The sequence below is a fragment of the Brassica napus genome, chromosome C4 (assembly GCF_020379485.1).
Source record: "Brassica napus cultivar Da-Ae chromosome C4, Da-Ae, whole genome shotgun sequence".
NCBI classification, from domain to species: Eukaryota; Viridiplantae; Streptophyta; class Magnoliopsida; order Brassicales; family Brassicaceae; genus Brassica; species Brassica napus.
In genome coordinates, this window is record NC_063447.1 from 10,768,891 (window position 1) to 10,792,977 (window position 24,087).

General features: G+C 32.5%; 4 protein-coding genes across 4 annotated transcripts; 3 read left to right on the plus strand and 1 right to left on the minus strand.

Moving 5' to 3' along the window:
• Positions 1-1,148: 1,148 nt before the first annotated feature.
• On the minus strand, positions 1,149-3,093 carry LOC106394930. Its single transcript, XM_048753558.1, has 4 exons — positions 2,439-3,093; positions 1,773-1,913; positions 1,576-1,659; positions 1,149-1,477 (listed from the first exon to the last, which is right to left on the minus strand). Exons 1-4 carry the CDS (start codon positions 2,970-2,972, stop codon positions 1,370-1,372), a joined length of 867 nt encoding a protein of 288 aa, XP_048609515.1. The 5' UTR covers positions 2,973-3,093; the 3' UTR covers positions 1,149-1,369.
• Positions 3,094-5,518: 2,425 nt separating this feature from the next.
• Positions 5,519-6,858, plus strand: LOC106394491. The gene is made up of 4 exons (XM_013835056.3): positions 5,519-5,966; positions 6,049-6,195; positions 6,279-6,356; positions 6,448-6,858. Exons 1-4 carry the CDS (start codon positions 5,580-5,582, stop codon positions 6,673-6,675), a joined length of 840 nt encoding a protein of 279 aa, XP_013690510.2. The 5' UTR covers positions 5,519-5,579; the 3' UTR covers positions 6,676-6,858.
• A 446-nt stretch (positions 6,859-7,304) lies between these two features.
• On the plus strand, positions 7,305-8,394 carry LOC106391252 (ribosomal protein S14, mitochondrial-like). The gene is made up of 2 exons (XM_013831853.3): positions 7,305-8,050; positions 8,128-8,394. Exon 1 carries the CDS (start codon positions 7,435-7,437, stop codon positions 8,014-8,016), a length of 582 nt encoding a protein of 193 aa, XP_013687307.1. The 5' UTR covers positions 7,305-7,434; the 3' UTR covers positions 8,017-8,050; positions 8,128-8,394.
• A 702-nt stretch (positions 8,395-9,096) lies between these two features.
• Positions 9,097-13,356, plus strand: BNAC04G10730D. Its single transcript, XM_013836802.3, has 3 exons — positions 9,097-9,356; positions 11,476-11,985; positions 12,600-13,356. The coding sequence occupies exons 1-3, from the start codon at positions 9,245-9,247 to the stop codon at positions 13,178-13,180; spliced, it is 1,203 nt and encodes a 400-aa protein (XP_013692256.1). The 5' UTR covers positions 9,097-9,244; the 3' UTR covers positions 13,181-13,356.
• Positions 13,357-24,087: the final 10,731 nt, after the last annotated feature.

Consider the following 24,087-nt stretch of genomic DNA (forward strand, 5'->3'; position numbering starts at 1 on the left):
TTGTAGTTTAGCTTTACGTCGGCTCCAATTTCAGTTTTAAAGTCAGCTACACAGCTTCACTTCAGTTTCACTTCACATAACACTTCTTGTACGACTTCATGTAATACTTCATGTAGTATTTCACGACTGGTACATAGACATTTTGAAGAGTTGGTTTTTCCGGTTTCTAAAACTCAGTCGTCACTGTACTAACATAGATATCAGTCTATGTACATGTACTTCGTGCCACTTGTCTAGTGGGTGACTGGTGACTAAATGTATTCACCATTTTCAAGAATCGTTCACCGAGTCAAGCCCAAACTTTGTGACACATTTTTATCTAGTTATAGAGTATTAACCAACTATGTTGTAAAATTTCGTTGGATAGTTTTAGATTATTAAAATATAAAAAATGTGTATATTAGATCGGATGTCATAAATAATATGTAAATAAAACGTAATTACAAATATATACTTATATCTTGTTTGGATAGTTATAGACATAAATTTTGATAAGCTCTTGGACTTCTTTTTTTTGGTAAAAATGTAGAATAAGCCCCTGGACTTATTTATCACATGGGTTTTCTTTGAAAAAAGGTTCTTAAAAGCAATACTAGGTTAAATAGATAAATGTTATACAACAAGAAATATATTCCCTTCGTTCTTAAAAGATTCATATTCTAAACAAAAATTTTGTTTCAAAACGATACATATTTTATATTTCTAATGTAATTTTTGTCAACTAATAATGAGAAATTGTGAAGATCAAGAACATTAATTGCATTTGTTAAAATTTTATTGCTTTAAAAATATAGAAAATATAAAATTACAAAAAACTATGCATTTATAGCTAACTATTAATATGTTTGTTTTATTAAAAAATGTGAAAATTCTAAAACATATACTCCATATGTTTCATAATAAGTGTCATTCTAGCTTTTTTTTCTTGTTACACAAAAAGTGTCACTTTACAATTTCAATGCAAATTATACTTACTTTCAGCTGAAAATTAATTGCAAACTGCATTGATTTCATAAATAATTTTATTTATCTCAAATACTATTGGTCATAAAGATGTAATTAATAACAACTTATATATATTTCCGTTACTTTTTTAGTATATGTGAAAAGTGTCAAAGTGACATTTATTCAGAAACGGAGGGATTATCTTTTAAGAATGGAATGAGAATTAAATATATAAGGTAAAACACAACTATTGAAGATACAACATTATTTTTTTCTTGCTTTATCGGATGTTCCCAATCAAATGAAATTTTGAAATCCACCATTAGCCGCTGGGTGATATGTTTTTTTTTTCTTACGGACGACGATTTATTTTTAACAATCGATCCAAAAGTATTAATAACAGCTTCCAATTAAAATGTTGTAATTACTCTTCGAAACTAAAAGGGTCAAATCCTTCGCCAATGGATTTTCTAAATTCTTTCCAATACTTCTTGGCTTCTGTATCTTTGTCTAGCATTGTGTATATAATTGCCTGTACATGAAACACCATTAGCTTTAACAACTAAAACTGCGATAAAATTCGTTTAATTAATATTTCCATAAACACATATTTATACTATGTTGATAAACCTTATAAAGAGGGATCCGAATATCAGAAATTAGGGCATTCTCATCATTTAGACAACTGTACTCAGCAGCTTCTTGATACCTCTCCTGGAATATCATCGAAATATACTAACCATTAATCACATATAGACAAGAATGTTTAATATAAAGAAATTAGAGTTGCATGCATATGCATATAACGAAAATAATAAAATAATCACCAGCAATATTAAAATTTCAACTAGAGCCATCTGCACGTTGAAGGCGGCCTCGGGCTCGTTTTTGTATCGCATGTTTGCATCGCGAAGGAGCTGCACCGCCTCCTCGCATTTTCCTTCCTTCATCTTCCGCACCGCCTCCATCTATATTTCCCTCGATTTAAAAGATTGTTAAATATTTTCTTTCTTTGCTCAAAATTTTTTTCTCTCTTTTTAAATTGGTTGATCTTGTGGCTATAAAGTTATAGGCTTGTAGCACTTGATATATGGTGTCAATTTGTAAAGAAATTATATGAGTTTTTATAGGGTATCGAAAGCTTCGATATTCTTAATATATATATATAAAGTAAACAAATAAAAGCTTTGTTTGTATTTTGCATAATGTTTATGTAAACTCGCTTTGAGAGATATTAAAAAATCAGAGCACGTCGACATAGTAATATTTACAATATATATCCATAATTATTCTCTTTTTAGTATATAAATATTTATAATATGGAGATAGAGGTACCAGACTGAAATAGCAAACAAAAAAGACCACATTGAGATTTTTTTTTTGCAGAAAACCATATTTTTATTTTTGTTTGTTAGATTTCATTACACCTTTTTGGGTAATAATTAAAACAGAACCGAATAATCCTTTTGAATTTATAAGTTTGCAAATTGTACCTTGATGGAGTCGGTATCTTCCTTTGAAGGCAACGAAGGGAGTTTCTGAAGATTGAATTGTCTTTGAGAAGGAATGGGTTTAGCCGAAGCAAGCATTGAGCTCACTTCAAAGAGAGACTGCAATGCGTACTTTGCCGGCAAAGGATGCATCCCTGAAGACTCTGATACAGCTGCGGTTGGCTTACCGGTTATGATCATGTCGGCGGCGCTTGGACGCACAGCTGCGGCGGCAGAATAGCTCATATTCTTTATCTTAAAGCCGAAAATACCTAAGGCACAAGCAAGTGCAAGGGATGCTCCCGCCGCCAATTTTAACGGCTTTAAGAGTTTTTTGTCATCTTGATAATCACTTTTGCTATTTGATTTGGCCATTGTGATTGGTGATCTGATGAACAAACGACCGCTTGGACTGCCATTGGAGGGAAAAACAAGAAAAGATTTTTGAGATCCAAGAGTTGGTTTATGTGTGGAGGTGAAATTAGAGAAAGGAAGTGTGAGTTTCTGCGTATGGTCTAGAAGAAATGCAGAAGCCATTTTTCTTCTTATGAGTTGAAAAAATTATAATGGATTTTTATTGCATTTGGTTGATCTTATGTTAGAGATTGGTTCTTAAATTTTTGTTCCTGTTAATTTCCCCACGTGCATAGAAGATGTTACAGTTTCAGGGTTTGTGAAGTAAAGCATCAATGTGTTACTTCAGACGGAAGTAACCAGTTTGGCAGAAAGGCATCAAAGAATGTTGCTTAAACAAGCAAGTACGTATATACTAATATAAGCATATTTTTTACAAAAAAAAACATATTTTTTATTTACTATTTTGTATTGTTTCTTTTCTTAAAATGTTGTTTTGAAATAGCTATAATATTATTTGAGAAGTCAGTTTCTGTCGCTTTCACGTTAACTCTCACGATGGTTGATTACACTGATACCTTTAATGAATTAAAAATATTACATTTAAAATATTATTATTTATTATTTATTTAGTTTTCTTTTTAAAATTTTCCAAAAAAAAATACATACAATAAAAAGGAAAATTTTTATAAAGTAAAAAATGAATTGAAAAATGAAAATATATGTATATATAATATGATTTCATAAAAAAGGGAAAGTTCACAAAATAGTACTATTACATTTAAATAATATTTTTAAATAACATAAAATATTCTTTGAAGTAATAAAATACTTTCCTTATATCTATATTTTCTTAGATGAAAAATATAAATTTGTATATAACATGATTTCTTTAAAAACAATTTACATAGATAATCTTGATATTAGAAAAAAAAAATATTATTACTTTTAAAACATAATTTTAAACAATACTAAAAAATTCAAAGTAATAGAAATATTTTTATATATCTATCTATTTTCTTAGATGATTACATAAAATAATTAAGCAACATAAACTAATATATGTTTAACTGACTGAAAATAGTTTATACTTAGTATTATTTAAATTTTTTGTTTATTTTTCATATATTTAGTTGACTATAATATCTTTCAATTACAGCAAAAAAATATCGATAAATTATATTTTACTTATATAATATTATTTTCAAATACAATCACAATTTTGTTTACTGTTTATTTTTAAGAGATATTAAAAAACTAAAAATAAATTTTAAAAATAAACATCGTTTGATCAAATAATTACAAAATAGTTTAATGAGGTAGATATATTATATTTTATCAATATTAAAGTTATTTTTTTCTTAATATTAAATTTTCTTATAAATTTTATGTTTTTATGTTTGTGGATCTTAATAGAACCATGATCAAAACACCAAAGCAAATCTGAATTCTTATTTTTAAGATTATTTAAAATAAATTTCAGTTTCCATTCAATAAATCAAAGGTATAAAGTTATTTAAAAATTAAAAAATATTTTAATTATTGTAAATATTGGCATGTGTTCATGAGCTTTTAAAAATGTATCAGCTACTTATGCATGTAACTTCCTACTGATAATCGCTTTATTTCCTAATTTTTTTTTAAAAAAAATCAACATATAATTTGATAATTATCATGAAAATACATGCACATTTAAACGATAAATAAAATTGATTTGATTTGACTTGACTTAATTATAATAAAAAAATAATTATACTTCATTTTAAATTTGAAAGAATATATGTAACTCAATATACTCACAACATAAGTGATCTGACTAATCTAACTTATATATATAATCATAGATTTAACTACGATAAGAATATATAATTTTATAAGAATCGTAATTTATTTTACAAATATAAATCATAGAACAACTCAAAACATATTACAAATAAAAATAAAATATTAACTAATTGTTACAATTTAGTTCTTTTGTAAACTTTATATATATGCATGAGACTTCAGAATATTATCGTTATATTAATTTATTTAATTTAGAATCATACACTTTAGTTTATTTTTTTATTTCATTCTAATCACAATATATCCTAAATTCTACATAATCTTCATAAAGTATACTTACATATCTAAGACAACAACCACCTAAATGCAAATAAGAAATTAATCAAAATTTTAATATATAAAATTAAAAAAAAAATTACAATTGAATTCATAGATGCAATCTAATTTATTCAAATGATAACTAAATCGATGGTAAAAATAACAAAACCAATTAGATATTAGATATATAAAATCATATGTATAATTAAAGTGATATAATATTATTAATATAAATGATGCATACAAATAATAAATTAATTTAAAATTAAAAGTAAATACTAATCAAGTATTATAGTATATTTACTTTAGAAATATATATACCAATGCATGAGCACGGGAAAGTCACCTAGTTTTCTTTCCAATTAACAAACTTCGAAGACTGGTGTATTTCTATTTTGATTAGGAATTATTTGAAAAAAAATTATTATCTCTTTCCAAAGTGTTGGAAACTTATATGTACCGGTGGCGCCATATTCTTTGTTCGTATGCCTTCTAGGACAAAGTATAATAACTTCTTTACTTGCGATGCAAGACTATAACATTAGAATAACTTGAATGTTCGCTTTCCTCTTCCCTTTGCAATCCAATTTTCTTTGCATATAAAAGAATCTTTCAACAAGGAAAAATTATAAATATATTGACATTCATAACAAAAGAATCAGACAAACAAAGAATTTAGTTAAGTATATGGTTAATCGGTCCAAGAACAGGTTCACCATGAAAACAAAGTATGGAGCAGCAGTTGCACCCGTCTTCGTCCTTGCTGGTGCATATGTCGCTTGGAATTACATAAATCATCGGTTATGGAGAAAGAAGGACGACAACAATGGTCGAGATATCAGAAAAGGCATCCATAACAGCATTAGTAAGGAGACTTCTTTAAAAAGACGTCGAAAGGATCAGAAAACCCTCTCAAGATCTGTTTCAATGGGGGCTATTCGAGGAGGAAAAGTGGCATTGCAGAGATTGCTTGACTTGCACTCATATCATCTTGATACTTCTTCCCTTGTAAATGCTGAGATTGAATTTGAATCTTTGCTTTCCAAGGAAAAGCCGGATTTCGGGTTGCTTCAGGTTGTTTTATATACAAAATCTTTTTACCCTTTAGGATTAAATTTGAAGTCGTTAGAACCCTATTTTCTTCTTCCTCTTGTAGAGAGACATTGTGAAGATGGAAATGAGTGGAAAAGAAGCAAAAGGAGTTGAGATATTGAAGAAAGCACTGGAGAAAGCAAAAGCAGAAGGAAAAGGTCATGAGGCTTATGAGATCGAGATGTTGCTTGTGGAGATGTTGATCTACATGGTTTGCTCTTTACATTCATTTATCATAAGTATGATTATTTTCAGCATATCTTTATAAGAAGTTAAACAATATATATATAATAGGGAAACATTGAAGAGGCTTCGAAATGTAAGTGCTTAGAGGATGATTTCATAACAGATGCAAGGCGTCCTCTCTACCAGGCAAGTAACTGTAGTCCTTTGTTATTACTTTAAAATCCTATCTATCATTTTATTTTCGCTTAGTGTCAAATGTTTTTTTTTTATATCTCAGACTATAATATATTACTTTCGTGGAGATCCTTGGAAGCAAGTCGAGGAGACATTCAACAGGTTCAGGGAGATTCAGATGGGTCTACAATGGCCTGGAAACTCAGAGGAAAGTGAGAGCCACGAAATCACATTAGATGAGTTCAAGAAAGTAATGGAATCTCTCAAGCACGAAATTGAAGACAGCAAGAAAAGACAAACGGTTAACTCAACTCCACGTGAGGCTAAATAAAATTGACATGGATGATATGTTTCAATAATTTCAAGAAATGGTGTTGTTTCCACGAATTGATAAAAATATTTGGTACACTATTCTTGGAAAATACATCAACTTATAACAAATAGAACAATCTAAGTATGTCAATTTAATATACCATTTCTTCAGTATCAAATATAGTCAAAAAAACATTTATCAGTAGGAAGACACAAATGGACATCATTTAGTCACATGGACATCATAATTTTACTAATAACTAATATTTTTTGACATGATCCTGAAAACTAATCACACAGTTCATCAGAACAAGGAGAGATTTATTTATTTATTTTGGTCCACTATTTTAATTACTAGTTCACTAATTGTTTTACACTATAAGCTTTAAGGCTCAAGTCCAAAAATACATTTTATCAAATATGTAAACTAATGGAAAAAAAAAACTTACAATAAAGCTTTGACAAATTTTAAATAAAACCGTTATACGTTAATTTTCATAAAACAGTTCAATATAACAGAAGTAGAACTGTGAGTTTTAGTTAGAACTAGAACACAACTCAATGTGATGTAAATAAAATTCAGTCGTTAATTTTTCTAAAAAAATAATAGAATTATCGGTTACAAAATCCTAAATTTAACAATTTTCATAACTCGAAATAGAATTATCAATCAGTCTTAAAAAAAAAAACACAGAGGGAAAGTTGCTACTAGTGGATTTTGAATTAGCAACATTTTTCTTCAAACCAAAAAAGAAAGGCTTTTATAATTCAGAATAACATGCCCAACCGAGCCCAAATTAAACAGGCCCATAACCATAGAAGAAGCAGCTTTGAATCGATTCGAGGAACTCAAACCCTAATCCAATCCCGCGACGGCAATCTCCCGAAACCAATGGCCAACCTCCGAGGAGTCCTAACCAACGTATCTTCCTACTGTCAACGTTCCTTCTCTCAATCGGCTCTGCTATGGCGATCCGCGGTCAAACCTCCGAACAACCTCGCTCAAATCCAATCCAGACAAATCTCTACATCTCTCGCGAAACACAGTGGTACGGAGCAAGGCGTGAAGCGAAACAGTGCAGATCACAGACGCAGATTGCTCGCGGCGAGATTCGAGCTGAGAAGGAAGCTCTACAAAGCGTTTTGCAAGGATCCGGAGCTTCCTAGCGAAATGAGAGAGAAGAATCGTTATAAGCTGTCGAAACTGCCGAGGAACAGTGCGTTTACGAGGATAAGGAATCGATGTGTGTTCACTGGTCGGTCTAGGTCCGTGACGGAGCTGTTTCGGATGTCTAGGATCTGTTTCCGTGGGTTGGCGAATAAAGGGGAGTTGGTGGGTATAAAGAAGTCGTCTTGGTAAGGGGGCTTTGCAAGGAATGTGACCGAACCACAAAGTAAGTGTAGCTTTGAGTTTATATTTATTCTTCTGTGTATTTGCGTTATATCTGATGGATGAATCTTTTGTTTCTAGGAATCTAACAAAACTTAGTTTTGCTTATGACACAAGTGATACTTCCCTTTTATGATCTCGTTCAGGATTATGGAAGTTATTCTAGCGATTCTCGTTGAATAAGATTTAACACTTGTCAAATATTGTTCTTTTTATTATCTCGTTTTAGGATTGTGAAGTTATTTTGTTGCAATTTTTTTTTGTTGTTGTTGAATTGACTATAGTATGTAAAAACAAAGGCATAAGGTTTGATGCATTGCCTAAGTAAAAGGTGAATTTAAGTAGTAAGTGAAAACAAAGACATAGGAACAATTTACATGGGAATATAAGGTTCAAGTATTATTAGGTTGTATCATGTGTTTAATCAATAATTACCGAGGAGAATTGGATAATGGCTAATAACTAAAACATTTAAAACAGAATAGATTCATTCCTCATGTTGTATGCTTATGTGATTGGCTATAAGTAAACGCTTCAGGCTGTTCTATAGTAAGGTGAGAGCGTACAGCATCTTAGCTGCCCAAGCTTCTTAGTTTTTTATGAATAAAACATAAGACAATCCGTGAGTTACCCATCTTCCAAAAATTACACAATCTCTTTAAAAGCACTCGACTCTCCACTCAAATGCCTCGAGTATCTTAAACCAACAGTATCATATCAACCATCTGGAGTAAGGTTTTGCCTGAGCAGTGAGAGCACATTTCTACTAAGTAACAATGTGGCTCTGACAACATCTAGTGATAATGTTTCTGAATCTATTCCTCAATATCTAAAAGATGTGGACCCCCCCCCCCCCCCCCCCCACTTGTTTTTTTTTCTACACTGGTTTCATCGAATTTTACAAAAAGAGAAATGTTGTTACCGGTGACTATGACCACCACGCGGTTTGTGGTTAAGAGGGTCCCAAAATGCCAAAATGCTTTCTCAATCTAATTTTTTTGACATATCCCCAAAATCTCATTGGTTATTTTTTTTCCAAAAATTTAGCTATTAAAATAATTAAAGAATAGAACAAAAAGAACAGCTGGGAGGATTTAGGATAAAAAGGACACTACACTTCCCTGCTTTTGCTCACACCGCCCCAAAAGAATTCACAGTAACACTTTGACTGTTCAGAGAGAGAGAGAGAGAGGTAGAGATGGTGTTTTACAACAATGATAGTTGCAAATCGGTTTCCACTCTAATGCTTCTGGTTGGTCTCTGCGTCTTCGCTGCAGCCTCCGACGGCAAAACTTCGCCGGTCGAAGACGGTACGCTGTTCTTCACTCACATATTCTCATCAATTTTCTTGGTTGGTTAGACTGCTTCTTGGTGTTGGGGGTTTCTGATGATGTTAAAACGCATGATTGTTTGTTCTCTCTGTTCCAAGAACAAAAGATGGATGCACCGTGGCCTCTACTGCCTGTTTCTTCTCTCTAAAATGGGTTACTTACAGATCCGGCTAAGGAGCTTAAAGTTATATAATCTTCACTTTGTTTCTAGATTCCCATTTCAGGGTTTTACCAGTCCTCTGTTGCTTAGAATTAAGATTTGCTTTCCCCTTTGTGTGTGTGTTTGACTGGTAGCTGAGCAATGAGTAAAGTTAGGATCATTAATCTTGGAATAAAAATCTCTTAGTAATTTTCAAATTAGACCATCACAATAGTAAAAGAAGACAAAAGCTTTTTTTTTTTTTTTTTTTTTTTTAAGAAGACAAAAGCTTTATGGGTCATTTTAGGTAAAAGAATAGAAAATCCCTCTTCAGCTCCTTAAGTCCCGCTGTATTCAATTCAAATCTTCAACAGTCAAAACCATTTTTATCAGTCTTCACTCTTTAGAAAACTTAATTATTTTAGTAGCTTAACTGGCACCATTAATTGGATCCTTAAATTCGACTAGTCATTTCCCTGCCCTAAGGAAAAGGGCACTCGTAAATGTAGACACACGCCCCACATATTCATAACTCATACCAATGTGCTCATACCAATGTGTGTGATTCCCACCAAAGTTAATGCGTGGACGGTGATGAAACGGTTCAATTCTCGTGTCTTCTCTTTACTCGTGTTTCTCTGTTCATATTTTTTAATACTAATAATAGACTCAACAAACCGCTGGTAAGTGTGACCTCACGAGAAATGCGAGGGAGAGAATCTATTTCGGAGGATATAATTTGTCTAGATTGCAAATTCTTGAGAGAATGTAAGGCCCAAAAGGGGACACTGAAGATGAAACATATCATTGTTGTGTAGGGGACCAACTGATCGTTATCCATCTCCATCCCATATAATATTTTCTGACACCATTTTTAAATACCGTACTTATCCCTTTTTCCCTTATTAAATTATTACAAGTACAGTTGTAAGTTTTTTTTTTTTGAATGATAGTTTTAATAGGGGTATTCAATCCGGATATCGGTTTGGTTTTTTCGGTTTTTCGGTATTTCGGTTAGTAAAATATAACTACCATTCTAAATTCATATTTACTCCGGTTCAGTTTATACCGTCGGTTTTCGGTTTATTCGGTTTTATACCAAAACATAATTATTTAATTTGAGATCATATTATATAAATTTTAGAGTCATTTTGTCATCGCAGTGATTTATTAAAAAGATATTATATTTTCAAATAAAAGAATAAAAAAATAAAAACGCTTATACTTTCTGATGAAATAATCAAATCTAGAATTAAAATCAAAGCTCGAAATTTTGAAAATAAAAATAAAAAACAAAAAAGAAATATGAAAGAAAAGTTTTTCCACTATTCCATATTTAGTGTTCATCAAAGTCATGCTTCTTCGAGTGAAACTCTCTTCGTTTATAAATAAGAAAAAACAAAAGAGAAATATGAAAGAAAAGTTTTTCCACTCTTCCGTAGTGTTCATCAAAGTCATGCTTCTTCGAGTGAAACTCTCTTCGTTTATAAATAAGAAAAAAATTGTCAAGAATTTATTCTAGTTGTTATCCATCAAATTTATAACATTTACTTCAATTTAATCAATGTTAAAAGAAAGCAAAAAAGAAAAAGACTAAGAAAATAAGAAGTCGCAATTGCATTGAATTGTTATTTAATTATATTTTAAGTGTATTTTTTATTACTATAAAAAATGTGGTAATAATTATTAACAAAAAAATAACTTATATAAAAATAGATTTTCATGTTACGTTATAAAATATGTATATATTTACATGTTTCTACTTTTGATTGGTTTTGTTCAATTTATTCGGTTATAAACCAAACCATATCTAAATTCTACGGTTTTTATAAAATCATATCCATTCAGTTACCGTATTGGACAGGCCTAAAACATAAAACGTTTGTTTGTTGTAATAATTCTTGTGAACACGACTAGTGAAACGGACTTAGTAATTATTTTGACTGGTCTTTTTTTCAGGCTTGGTTGTTAACGGCGACTTCGAGACTCCACCGTCAAACGGCTTCCCTGATGACGCCATGGTCCAAGACTCCACCGAGATCCCTAGCTGGCGATCTGACGGCACCGTGGAGCTAATAAAGTCCGGTCAAAAACAAGGAGGGATGATCCTGATCGTTCCCGAGGGACGCCACGCCGTGAGGTTAGGAAACGATGCCGAGATCAGCCAAGAACTCGCGGTGGAGAAAGGTTTTATCTACTCCGTCACGTTCAGCGCCGCACGCACGTGTGCGCAGCTCGAGTCGCTGAACGTCTCGGTGGCTTCCGATGAGCCCATCGCGTCGCAGACCATTGACCTGCAAACGCTTTACAGCGTTCAAGGGTGGGACCCTTATGCTTGGGCGTTTGAAGCGGTTGAGGATCGCGTCCGGTTGGTGTTTAGGAATCCTGGTATGGAGGATGATCCTACTTGTGGGCCAATCATCGACGACATCGCCGTCAAGAAACTCTTTACTCCTGATAAACCCAAAGGTAATGTTTCGTATTTTGCTAAAATAACCCCTTAGGTTTTCCTTATTGGTTTAGGCTGCCCATATTTCTTAAATCGTTTAATTTTACACCAATTGGGGACATTTAAAGTACAATTAGCACGTACTTACTTGCCTTCTTTAAAAATGTTAGATGATTTGTACTATAAATCACACATATCAAAAAATCACACATATCAAAAATCTACTTTTTTGGAAAATATCATTGGAAATATAAATTAAAATTAGTTTAATTAATCATAAATAAAAATTAGTGGCACATAATTGATTACGTATTTTTGATGAAATTAAATTTCATTTTGATATATGAAAATATATTATATTGTGAAACAACAGAAAATAATAAAAACATTTTACATATTAAAGAGTGATAATTGTTTTGCCAACATAACCCAATCATTTTCCTTAATCTATTGTTATTGGACATCTAAACTTTATATAAATTTAAATATACCCCTAAATTTAGCATATTTTCAAAACTAGCCCCTGGTTTCCCTTATTTCTGTTATTGATACCAAATGTTACGACTCCTGCTAAATTTTACCCCAACAGAACTTAAATTCCCGCCATAAACAACGAACTGTTATATTTTAACAGGCAATGCCGTGGTTAACGGAGATTTCGAAGAAGGTCCATGGATGTTCAGAAACACGACCCTAGGTGTTCTCCTTCCGACAAACCTCGACGAAGAAACCTCCTCTCTTCCCGGTTGGACCGTCGAATCAAACCGGGCAGTCCGGTTTATCGACTCAGATCACTTCTCGGTCCCTGAGGGAAAGCGAGCGGTGGAGCTGCTATCGGGCAAAGAAGGCATAATCTCTCAAATGGTTGAGACAAAGGCCAACGTTCCGTACAAGATGTCTTTCTCGTTGGGTCACGCAGGCGACAAGTGCAAGGAGCCTCTGGCTGTAATGGCGTTTGCCGGCGATCAAGCTCAGAACTTTCACTACATGGCGCAAGCGAACTCTAGTTTCGAAGTCTCCGAGTTGAATTTCACGGCGAAGGCAGACCGTACGAGGATTGCTTTCTACAGCGTTTATTACAATACTAGGACGGATGATATGAGCTCCTTGTGTGGGCCTGTGATTGATGACGTCAGGGTTTGGTTCTCCGGGTCTAGTAGAATTGGGTTTGGGCTTCCGGTTTTGGTTCTGGTTCTCGCATTGGTTTTTATCTAGATTGTTCCGGTTTAAATTTTCCTGAATATGTATTGGCAGACCAGGAATTTATAGGTTTGTTCCAATGTTGTATGGTTAAGTATCGGTTCAAGATAACCATGAATGAGAAAGTCTTTTATATTTTATTGTAATTCATGGTCCAATGTAAGACGTTTTGATGAATCAGACTTGATCAAGGTTCAGGGTCTTAGGGTTTAGAGGAAGGTATATTCTTGGGACAGAGATGGTATAAGTATTTTAGATAAGCATCAATGTGCTGTTGAGTTTATTTTCGCTGATCTGACATGAATTGTTTCCACTAGGCTTGGTCATTGGTCTGATTGAGCTAATGAGAATACTTATCGAGTACGTCTTTATATCTCTAAAAATTACTAACAAGAAGTTCACTGCCGCTGTTTATATAATCAACACTGCTGAAATTCCATCACCATCATATGAATATAAAGCGTCTTTTTATCTGTGTGATGAAATTGTTGATAACTTTATTGACCCTGCTCATGTAGACTTGATCAGCTTCCAGACTTTTTTTACTAAAACTTTTAGACAAATATAAACGTTTCAAATATGCATGTAATATTTGGATTCTTACTGTATTGTTTGGTATGTGTTTGAACTTTTGTCACTCAAAGCTTCACTGTATATGATGAGTACTCGTGAGTGGAAGAGCTTTGTCAATCGTCAATGATCGCAACCATGAGAAAAGGCAGTGGTGAAGACTCGTTTTGATGACATCAATGGATTTATCCTAATCTTGCCACCCATATCTGCTGAAGTTTCTTGTATTGGCCGACACATGTTGTGAATGTGTTTGGACGCGCTGTTGTATCGTATTTTGGGCTTTAGTTGGATTTGCAATTTGTTTCTTTATACCATGTAATGTAATCCAATTGCGTTTTTAGTGAAACACTGGACGACACAGAGAAAAATGGTGTGTATCCGTTGTGTGACCAACCTTATCTAAACAGTTCTCAAGATTAATGAGAAAAGTGGTCTAGAAACTTCGAAAGTCGTTGAATCTGAAAAATATAAAGTTCTTTTCAAACCTGAAACCTTAACTGAGCTAATAACGTTCATTGACTGCTACATCTACATATATTATAATACCAAAGAATTAGGTGTAAGTTACCCCAGTATTCAAATTCGTATTTCGCAGAATTTTGGTCACATTCCAAGTGATCTTTCAAAGTTGAAAGGCAATTATGTATTCTAAGGAAGATGAAATTAGAAAAGTCAATATGCCAAAATGTTTTAATTAAAAGAAAACATGTAACGTGATTCTTTATTGACAAAGTTGTAATGTATTCTAGATACTAATTCAACCCCTGAGCCAACTAGTCAAAAGAATAATTGAACGTTTTACAATTATTTTAACAAAAGGATATGATTTTGTAATCGAAGCGTTATCTAAAACTATTAGGTGACACACGTAATTACGTCTACACAATGAAAATGACTTAAATAAAAGGTCAACGACGTTGATTCTTAAGAGTATATCAAAAAAAAACAATCTTCATAAACCCAAAAAATAAAAAAGATTCGTCAAATATGTTCGCTCCGAAAACATTTTTGTTTTTGACGTCGTATATGCATGTATTAGGTATATAAAAAAATGTATTATGTATATCAAGAAAGTTTGTTATGATTGGATAAAGAGGTCTTAAAAAGCTGGTCCTCAAACACATTATATATATCGTATAGCGATAAGAACTTGAACAGTTAATAATGACGACAAAAGTGTTAGGTTAGCAGTTAGCACTAATTTTACATGATTAATTATGTGTTGATATGTTATCATGGATCTCGTTGCATTACAGACTACATAATCTGTAAATAACGAATTCAATTAAAAGTTGGTACAAGAGATCTGACACACCATAAGAGTAAGACCACTGGACTGGAAATTCAGTGGTGCACCACACTCTTAAATTTGGCTACTAACTTTCCTGTTATAAATAACTGAAAAAGGAAAGCTGTTTAATGAGTTAAGTTATAAGAAGGCAATAAACTAAAGAAGGAGACAAACTTTGGCGAAATACAAAGGTAAAGGTAACTTCTTTTCATTCAATTCATCATCTACATTTGTCTATTTAAATAAAAGTTTCAACCTGCGTGAAAGCATCGTGGCTAGGCCTGGGACTTTTATCCGAGATCCGGATTCGATCCGAGATTCGATCCGGATCCGATCCGAAAATCCGGATATCCGGAGGGACCGAATCCGGATCCGGATAGTAAAATGCTGGATCCGCCAAAGCCGGATTCGGATCCGGATATTTCGATTTTTTAGTCCGGATATCCGGATCCGTAAGTTTTATTAATAATTATTTCAAAAATAGTAATATCTATATATAAAAACTAATTTTATTTAATATATTTTCATTTTTATAATAGTATATGTAAATTTTATGTAAGTTTTGTAATTTTATACACAGAAATAATTCAAAACATTATATATTTTTTGTTTTAAATTATTGTTAATATTTTATATATATTAATATTATTTATTTATTTATTTATTTTAAGGATCCAAATCCGGATCCGGATATCCGCCGGATATTACAATTTTTATAAGGATATCCGACACCCGGATATCCGATAACCCCGGATCCGGATAAGGATAGTAAAATTATGGATCCGTCGGATAAGGATCCGGATCCGGATACCTTAAAATTTTCCGGATACCCGATCCGTCCCAGGCCTAATTGTGGCATAATACTAAGTTTAAAAGTTTTTACATCAAATACAGGATTTAACTTTATAATTATTATTTTTTGTAAATTAAGAAATGCAAAGTTTGAAAGTTTTAGAGTAGTACAAGCAGAACTGTTTTTTATGGTTATGTTCTGTGGAGAGTGTATATTTATCGAAAATGTCATACATGTGTAACCGTCTGTTAATTCAAATGTTATAGAGAGATTTTCATTATGAAATTCGTATCCGTTCTATATCGTGTATGTTGCAAATAACTAATCATCATAAGCAATATAAATAAAAATTAAAAATAATATAAATGACAATTTGATTAGTGTTTGAATAAAAAATTCAATTTCACAGAGACTACCATAACCTTACGATATATAAATTTTTGAATTTTTGGATGGTATTGCTCGCATGGTTGTTGGTTGTAGCTGTTATCAGTTAGTACAAAACTACAAACAAAACATGTTTTAAATTCTTTTATTTATATTTTTTGTTATTTTGAAACCATACGTATTGTACTCTGCAATACTTTTATGTATATTGTCGATTGAAAATTCTACGCAACTATCTTTTTATGAGTACATAACTAAATTTAATAATTTGTTATGATAATTTGATATGGAGTAACATATTAAGATAGTAAAATCGGTTGCCCGATTAGTTGTGCTTATATATATATATATATTTTTTTTTTTTTTGGACACGTATTCGTGTTTATCTCAGTATTGATATACTGAATTATAGTTATATAGTTTAATGATGTAACAACTATATTAGTCAACATTCAAAATATTACAGGTTTATAATTCAGTGATTTTAATGATGTAACTAGATGTTTCGGCCCCGCACATGCGGGCATAAAATTTTTATAATTATTTACCATTACATGCATTATTAATTAAATACTATAATGATAAATGGTTTCATTTAGAAATTCTTACTTATTATAAATATTTAAAAAAAGATCTTTGTAGGATATATTCATTATTAGTAAAATAAATTTCACAAATCACTCGATATTCTTTTAGAGTAGTTATATAAAATTAAAAGTTTTACTTGATTAATATTTAGTTATGTGTTTTTCTGTTCTTTATATTTTTATTAAAAATATTTTTCTCAGATAACAACACAATATATATATATATATGCTCTTTTTTTTTGAAATATTTTTTTTCATTTTGTATAATTCTTATTATTATTATTATTTTTATTAACTTATCTAATTAAATAAATTTCAATTTTATTTTTATTTTTTTGGCTAATTTATATATTTTATTCATTAAGGGTATAAACGATATTAACCGCTCTAACTTTTAACGTGAGAGCTCATATGCGAAAAATCACTTCGAAAATAATAGTATAGATAGATAATTATATTATTCAATATTCAAAGTATTATATTGGTCGTATTCAATATTGTTGGTTCAAGTATCATTTTAAAAAAAAAAGTATTATTTTAAAGTTTGAACGAATAATTAATTAAACGTATTAGTAGGATATAAAAAATTAAAGATGTATTGATAAGAGAGATGATAAAATAATATATTTATTAATATTTGTAAAAATTCTTGAACTACATATGAAATACAATGGAAACAGATGTTAAAAATTAGACATAAAGTTAAAAAGTAGATCATTGCAGTGAAATCTTCAAAGTTTATATAGTTTTATATAGTAAAAACGTTTTACCTGAAATAATAGTAGAAACATATATATACTTTAAACATCGGTATAATATATAATTTACTAGATATTATACCATTCAAATCACTAGTTCTGGAGCCCTTTTGTCCAAAAAAAAAATCACTAGTTTTGCCCAATGCATGTGGTTTATTCAAAATATAAATAAAATTGGAAATTACTTGAGAAAATAATTTCCAAACAAACAACAAAATACATCAAAAAATCTTATTTTCTAAACTGATGTGATTATTGTTCAATGACAGCAGTTTAAACCATCACAATTGAACAACAATATACTACAATTGTGCATTGATTACCATCATTTTGTTTTTTTTTTTTTTTTTGACTACTTTTGTGCATTAAAATAAACGATTGTAGCAAAAGTGATTACAATACCCACTTTAATAACTAGCCCTTTTAAGAAACCCAAGTAGAAACCTTAGCCCACAGGAAATAACAAAGGACCCAATACATAAGAAAAGCCCAACATTTTCATGAGGCCTTAGAAGAAAAAGAGTCCAGCTGGCGACTCTAACGAGAGCAAGGAAACGAAAGTGACAGAACCCTAGTCACAAAGAAACCAGACGCAGCAACGAAAAGAGAGATAGTTACGGGAAGAGAAGGAACCAATATTGCACCAGTTCGCTAGCAAGGGAATTGTTCTGAGGCCGCAGTGCAGAGATTTTGTTCTTGATCGTTGCAGATATTTTGGCAATGATCAGGTCAGTTGATCGATGATTCCCTCGGTGAAGCCGATCGTTCCTTTCCCACCACAGATCGTACACCGTCGTCTGCCAAGTGAGGATCGAGAGATATTTGTGTTTACTGGAGATGGATTGAGATTGTAGAGAGTTAGTGATGTCATCCCACGTGTTCGTTGCTGAGTTGATGGCGAACCGCGAGGAGAAATGGTTCCAGACAGCACTGGAGTATGAGCAGTTGAAGTAGATGTGATCTCTCGATTCATTGTCTTGGTTACAGAGGAGGCATAACGGATCTGTATTGAGACCCCAAGATAGGAGGCGGTCTCTAGTAGGGCACCTGTTGAGAAGCATTAGCCAAGCTAGTGATTTGTGTTTAGGTATACCTCTCTTGATCCAGATGAGTGGGTACCAAGGTACTGTTGGTGACTCCACTAGCGAATGATAAATGAGGGTGCTTTTGAAGGAAGTTTGAATCTTGCCATTGATTAGCCATTGTGGAAAGCTAGATGAATCAGATAAGGAGATTGTTGTGAGATATATAAGCAATTCCTCTATTTGATGAGATCGCGCAGACCGTAAAGCCCAAGCGCCATCCCTCCAGAGCTCTGCCACTGCGGTTGTGAGAGGAATTCCAGTAAGGCGAGGTCCCATCGGCCCTAAGAACTTGATTAGTCGACCAAACTTTGTCCAAGGATCAAACCAGAAGTTGACATCAACACCATTCCCTCGATCTATTTGAACCCATTGAATTGATGTCTGCCTTTGAGCTAAGATTTGCTTGAAGATCCAGGTATGCTGCTGCTTTGGCTTCATTTGCCAGATACTATCATCTTTAATGATATTTTGATATATCCAAGCAACCCATATTGATTCTGTTTTAAATAGCAGGAGCCAGAGAAGCTTGATGGTACAAGTTTGGTTCCAGAGCCTGAGGTTTCTGAGCCCAAGTCCCCCACTCTGTTTCGGTTGAGTAACCTTTTCCCATGCCACTCTAGCCACATACTTACCCTCCAATGGGCCTTTCCAGAGGAAAGCGTTGCACATTTTGTCTATGGCGCTGATACATTCTTTAGGTAACACAAAAGCTCCACACCAAAAATTAGAAATACCTGCTATGACTATTGAGATGAGCACTTGTCTGCCAGCAAACGACAAGTATTTTGTTGTCCATGCACTAATTTTTGTTCTGATCTGCTGCAGGAGCGGCTCGGAGTTAGCAAGAGACAGCTTCTTTGAGTTGAGAGGTAGGCCTAGGTACCGGACAGGGAGGGAGCCGAGCGGAATTCCAGAGGAAGAGACTATAGTGAAAGTTTCTGATTCAGTCAACCCGCTAGGAAAAAAACAGGACTTCTCCACGCTGATTGACAGATCTGAGAAGGCTTTGAACTCTTCTAGAACCATCATTTTGTTATAAGTATGGTTTATGAAACATTGATTGCATGGTTGATGTGTTCCTTTAACCATTAGTTTTCATTCATTTCGCAACTGTTACTTACCAGCAGCATTTGTGAAGTTTTAATTGTTTTAGATCAGTGGTAGATTCTGAGAACATAGCAATGGGGAGAGATCTATTAAATCTCTCAAAAATGAAAAAAAAATCATATACCAATTACATGATTTAAAAAACAAATAGACAACTAATTGGCTGCTGTAAAATGGATCTCTCACACCATAGTGATAAATTTTCATATGAGAAAAATCTTCTTCATTCTCGTTTCTTTTCTAAATTATTTTATTTAATTTTATTAATGAGAAGTTTTTAAAGAGTTTTTCATTGATGATGCTCTCGTTTTGATGTTAAAAAAAAGGAAGAACATCAATATATCACCGGTCACATCTAATAAACCTATTATGTTTATAACCAACTTCAAAATATTGCAATTCATTTTCAATTCTGAGAAAATTGTGAGAATCACTCAAAAATTGATACTCCCGGCGCCCACTCAAAAATTGATACTCTAGGCGCCCAAACAATGTCTTTTGAGAGGTCAAACAGCTTTTGAATTAAGCATTTCATTTGGTATCCAAGAGCAAAACATCAGTAAATATTAAAAATTTAAAACCAAGAAAATTCTTAAAGTTTTTTTTTTTAATTGAATTGAATTGAATGTTAAATTGAACTCAAAAAAAAAAAGACCTTACATCAAGTGTTTTTTAAAAAAATTGCAACATTTCGAAAATTCTATTAGCAATTTCAAACTCAAATAATTTCCCTCTCCTTTTTACTCTCTAGTACCAAACCAAAAAGACATCTCTTCTCTATAGTCCTTGTCTCCTCTTCTTTGTATCACAGTGAACTGATTTCTCACATTTTTATTCAACCTCCTTATCATAACTTCTGCAGGAACTGCATCTTCTCCATGCCTTTGTCTATTGTGTTCTTTCCAAATAGTATGAACTGTAGCCTGCAGAATATATCTCATTGTGAACATCTGCAATCTGCTCCAACTCAAACTCTCCACAAGCATTCTGATGATCCTTTACCAATCAACAGTGTACTGATCATGAAGAATGCCTTTTGTTAACGCCTCCCACACTTGAGCTGAATAAGGACACTCAAAAAAGAGATGATATAATGTCTCCAAAGGTTCTCGGCATAAGACACATGAAACATCAGCAGCGCCATTCCAGTATCTCATTCTATCACTTGTTGCTAGTCTCCCATACATAGTATCCAAGTAACGACTGAGAACTTTGGTGTTGCGTGTTTGAACCAAATCGCTTGATGCCAATAGCAAGGCTGATGTCTTTCTCTAATACTGAGCCAAGTACTTTTTGTGGAGAATTTCCTTTTGTACTTACCCTTCTCGTTCTTCCATAAAGGAATATCAGCTTCCTCATTTCTATTGGCTTCGAACTTCTCTATCTTCATCTCTATTCTGTTAAGGATTTGTATTCAATGATGCATCTTTCTGTGGTTTAAGCAATCCTCTACATTAGCATTCATCAAGATACCCATGTCAATATGACTTCCCTCCCCTGCAACTTCCTTCAAATGACCCATTGGGTTCCACATTTCATACCAGAAAGAAGTTCCTCGACCATTACCCACCTCCACTCTGTAGAAATGCTTCGCCATCTCTCTACTATTGAGAACCTTTCTCCACATCCAAGACCCACTCTTAAAGTTATTTTCTCGACTGCGATATATGTTGGGGGATTTGCCAAATATGACTCACAACTTGATTTTAAATACAAACCTATACCCAAACTTGAATCAAATGCAAAACTAACCTAAAAGCCTTGTGAAATTACAGCTAGCCCTTTGTGACCAAACAAAAAAACAGAAGCTATTTTTACGAATATAGCCCCAGTAAGTCGTCTGAGTCGTCTGAGATGCTAGAAGTCTTCTAGACGACTTTCAAGTAAGTCTTCTGGTGTAGCTGATCTTAAAAATAATTTTAAAATTTTTAAAAAAATATTTTGATAAGCGAAAAATTAAAATCATGTAATTATAAACAGTTATAAGTGATATGAATTAAAATATAACAAAACTGAATTGTTTTCAACATAGATGAGTGTAGGTAGTAAATCATGGTATTCTTTGGTCTACGGTTTGACAACATATATTGTAGTATTGTATGTATTCTTAGGGTTAGATTTTGGAAAGCTTGAATGTTTTTTTGAAAAATTAAATTTTTACCTATAAGTGTTTATTTTTGTGTATAGTAAATACTTTTGAAGTTTAATTTGATTTTATGAAGTGTTTAGTTAATTAATTAAGTTTAGGGGTTATGTTTAGGGTCTAGACGACTGGTGAATAATTTTAGCTGGACGACTTACATGTAAGTCGTCCAAATATTTCCGCCTAAAATTTTTTTAAAAATTATTTTCCCGCTTAAATAATTTAAACTAGACGACTTACTTGTAAGTCATCTGGGAAGTCTTCTATTTTAGTTTCCTGCTAAAAATATTTTAATTTCCCGTTAAAAATATTAAAGTCTTCTGGGCGACTTACAGGTAAGTCGTCTAGGAAGTCGTCTAAATCAAAAATATTTTAACCTAATTGGATTTTTTTGTCTCCCTATATAAAGAAAAATTTACACATTCTCTCTCCTCCTCTCAAATGGCTGTAACAAAAATGTAATGTTCATCATTCTAAAACTCTTCAACCTCTCTCTAATCTCTTTGAACTTATAAACACTAAGCTTAATATCAATTTATTGTTTTTGTCTCATGTCTTTCTCACTAATTTATATTGTTTTTGCAGGTTTTTCATCACATGATTCTCATTTTCCATTCATTTAAAGGTAGATCTATCAATTTTAGATATGTATTTTTATGTGTTCTATAAAGGTAGATTTATCTAATCATCCACTCATTTTCTCTGTTTTAAGTCATTTGAACGTTTTTGGATATGCATGTTTTTCAGATCTGGATTTGGATATGCAGGTTTTTCAGATCTGGAAGACTTCTGAGACGACTTACTTGTTAGTCGTCTAAAATATAATGCGCTAGACGACTTCCAGGAAGTCTTCCAGACGACTTCCAGGAAGTCTTCCAGACGACTTCCAGGAAGTCTTCCAGACGACTTCCTGGAAGTCTTCTGACCAAGTCTCTCTTTCATAACAGATCTCAGCGTTTTGGTAAGTTTTTATGTCTGATTTTTCTTCATTTGGTAGCTTCATGTTGTATAAAGGTCTTACTTTTTTTCAAAACTAAAACTCTCCAAACCCACTCTAATCTCTTTGACTTGAAAACACCAAACTTTATATGAATTTTTCAGTTTTATCTCACGTCTTTCTCACTAATCTATCTTTTTTTTGCAGGTTTTTAATCAGATGGTTCTCATCTTGCACTCATTTAAAAGTAGATCTATTAATTTTAGATATGTATTTTTGTATGTTCTATAAAGGTAGATTTATCTAATCTCCCACTCATTTTCTCTGTTTTTAAGTCATTTAAACGTTTTTTATATGCAGGTTTTTCAGATATGGATTTGATATGCTGGTTTTTCCAGATCTGGAAGACTTCTGTGACGACTTACCTGTTAGTCATAATGCGCTAGACGACTTCCAGGAAGTCTTCCAGACGACTTCCAGGAAGTCTTCCAGACGACTTCCAGGAAGTCTTCCAGACGACTTCCAGGAAGTCGTCTGGACTTTCTGGAAGTCTTCTGACGAAGTCTCCCATTCATAACAGATCTGAGCGTTTTGGTAAGTTTTTATGTCTGATTTTTCTTCATTTGGTAACTTCCTGTTGTATAAGTTCTTACTTTTTTTTCCAAACTAAAACTCTCCAAACCCACTCTAATCTCTTTGACTTGAAAACACCAAATTTTATATGAATTTTTCAGTTTTGTCCCATGTCTTTCTCACAAATCTATCTTTTTTTTGCATGTTTTTAATCAGATGGTTTTCATCTTCCACCCATTTAAAAGTAGATCTATTAATTTTAGATATGTATTTTTGTGTGTTCTATAAATGTAGATTTATCTAATCTTCCACTCATTTTCTTTGTTTTTAATCCATTTGAACGTTTTTTGATATGCAGGTTTTTCAGATCTGGATTTGGATATGCAGGTTTTTCAGATCTGGAAGACTTTTGGGACGACTTACCTGTTAATCGTCTAAAATATAATGCGCTAGACGACTTCCTGGAAGTCTTCTGATGAAGTCTTCTTCTATATCAAGTGGAGTCCAAGCTTGTCTTTGTAGAGGAATGATCTATAATAGTTTTGTTTGTGATCTGTTTTGTGATTTGCATGTCTACTCTTTTATTTGTGATTTTTTGTATAATTAGTAATAATGTTTCCCAAGATGTAATACATGTGCTAACAATGTGTTTACACATTTACAAATCAATGAAATAATAGACTTCAAT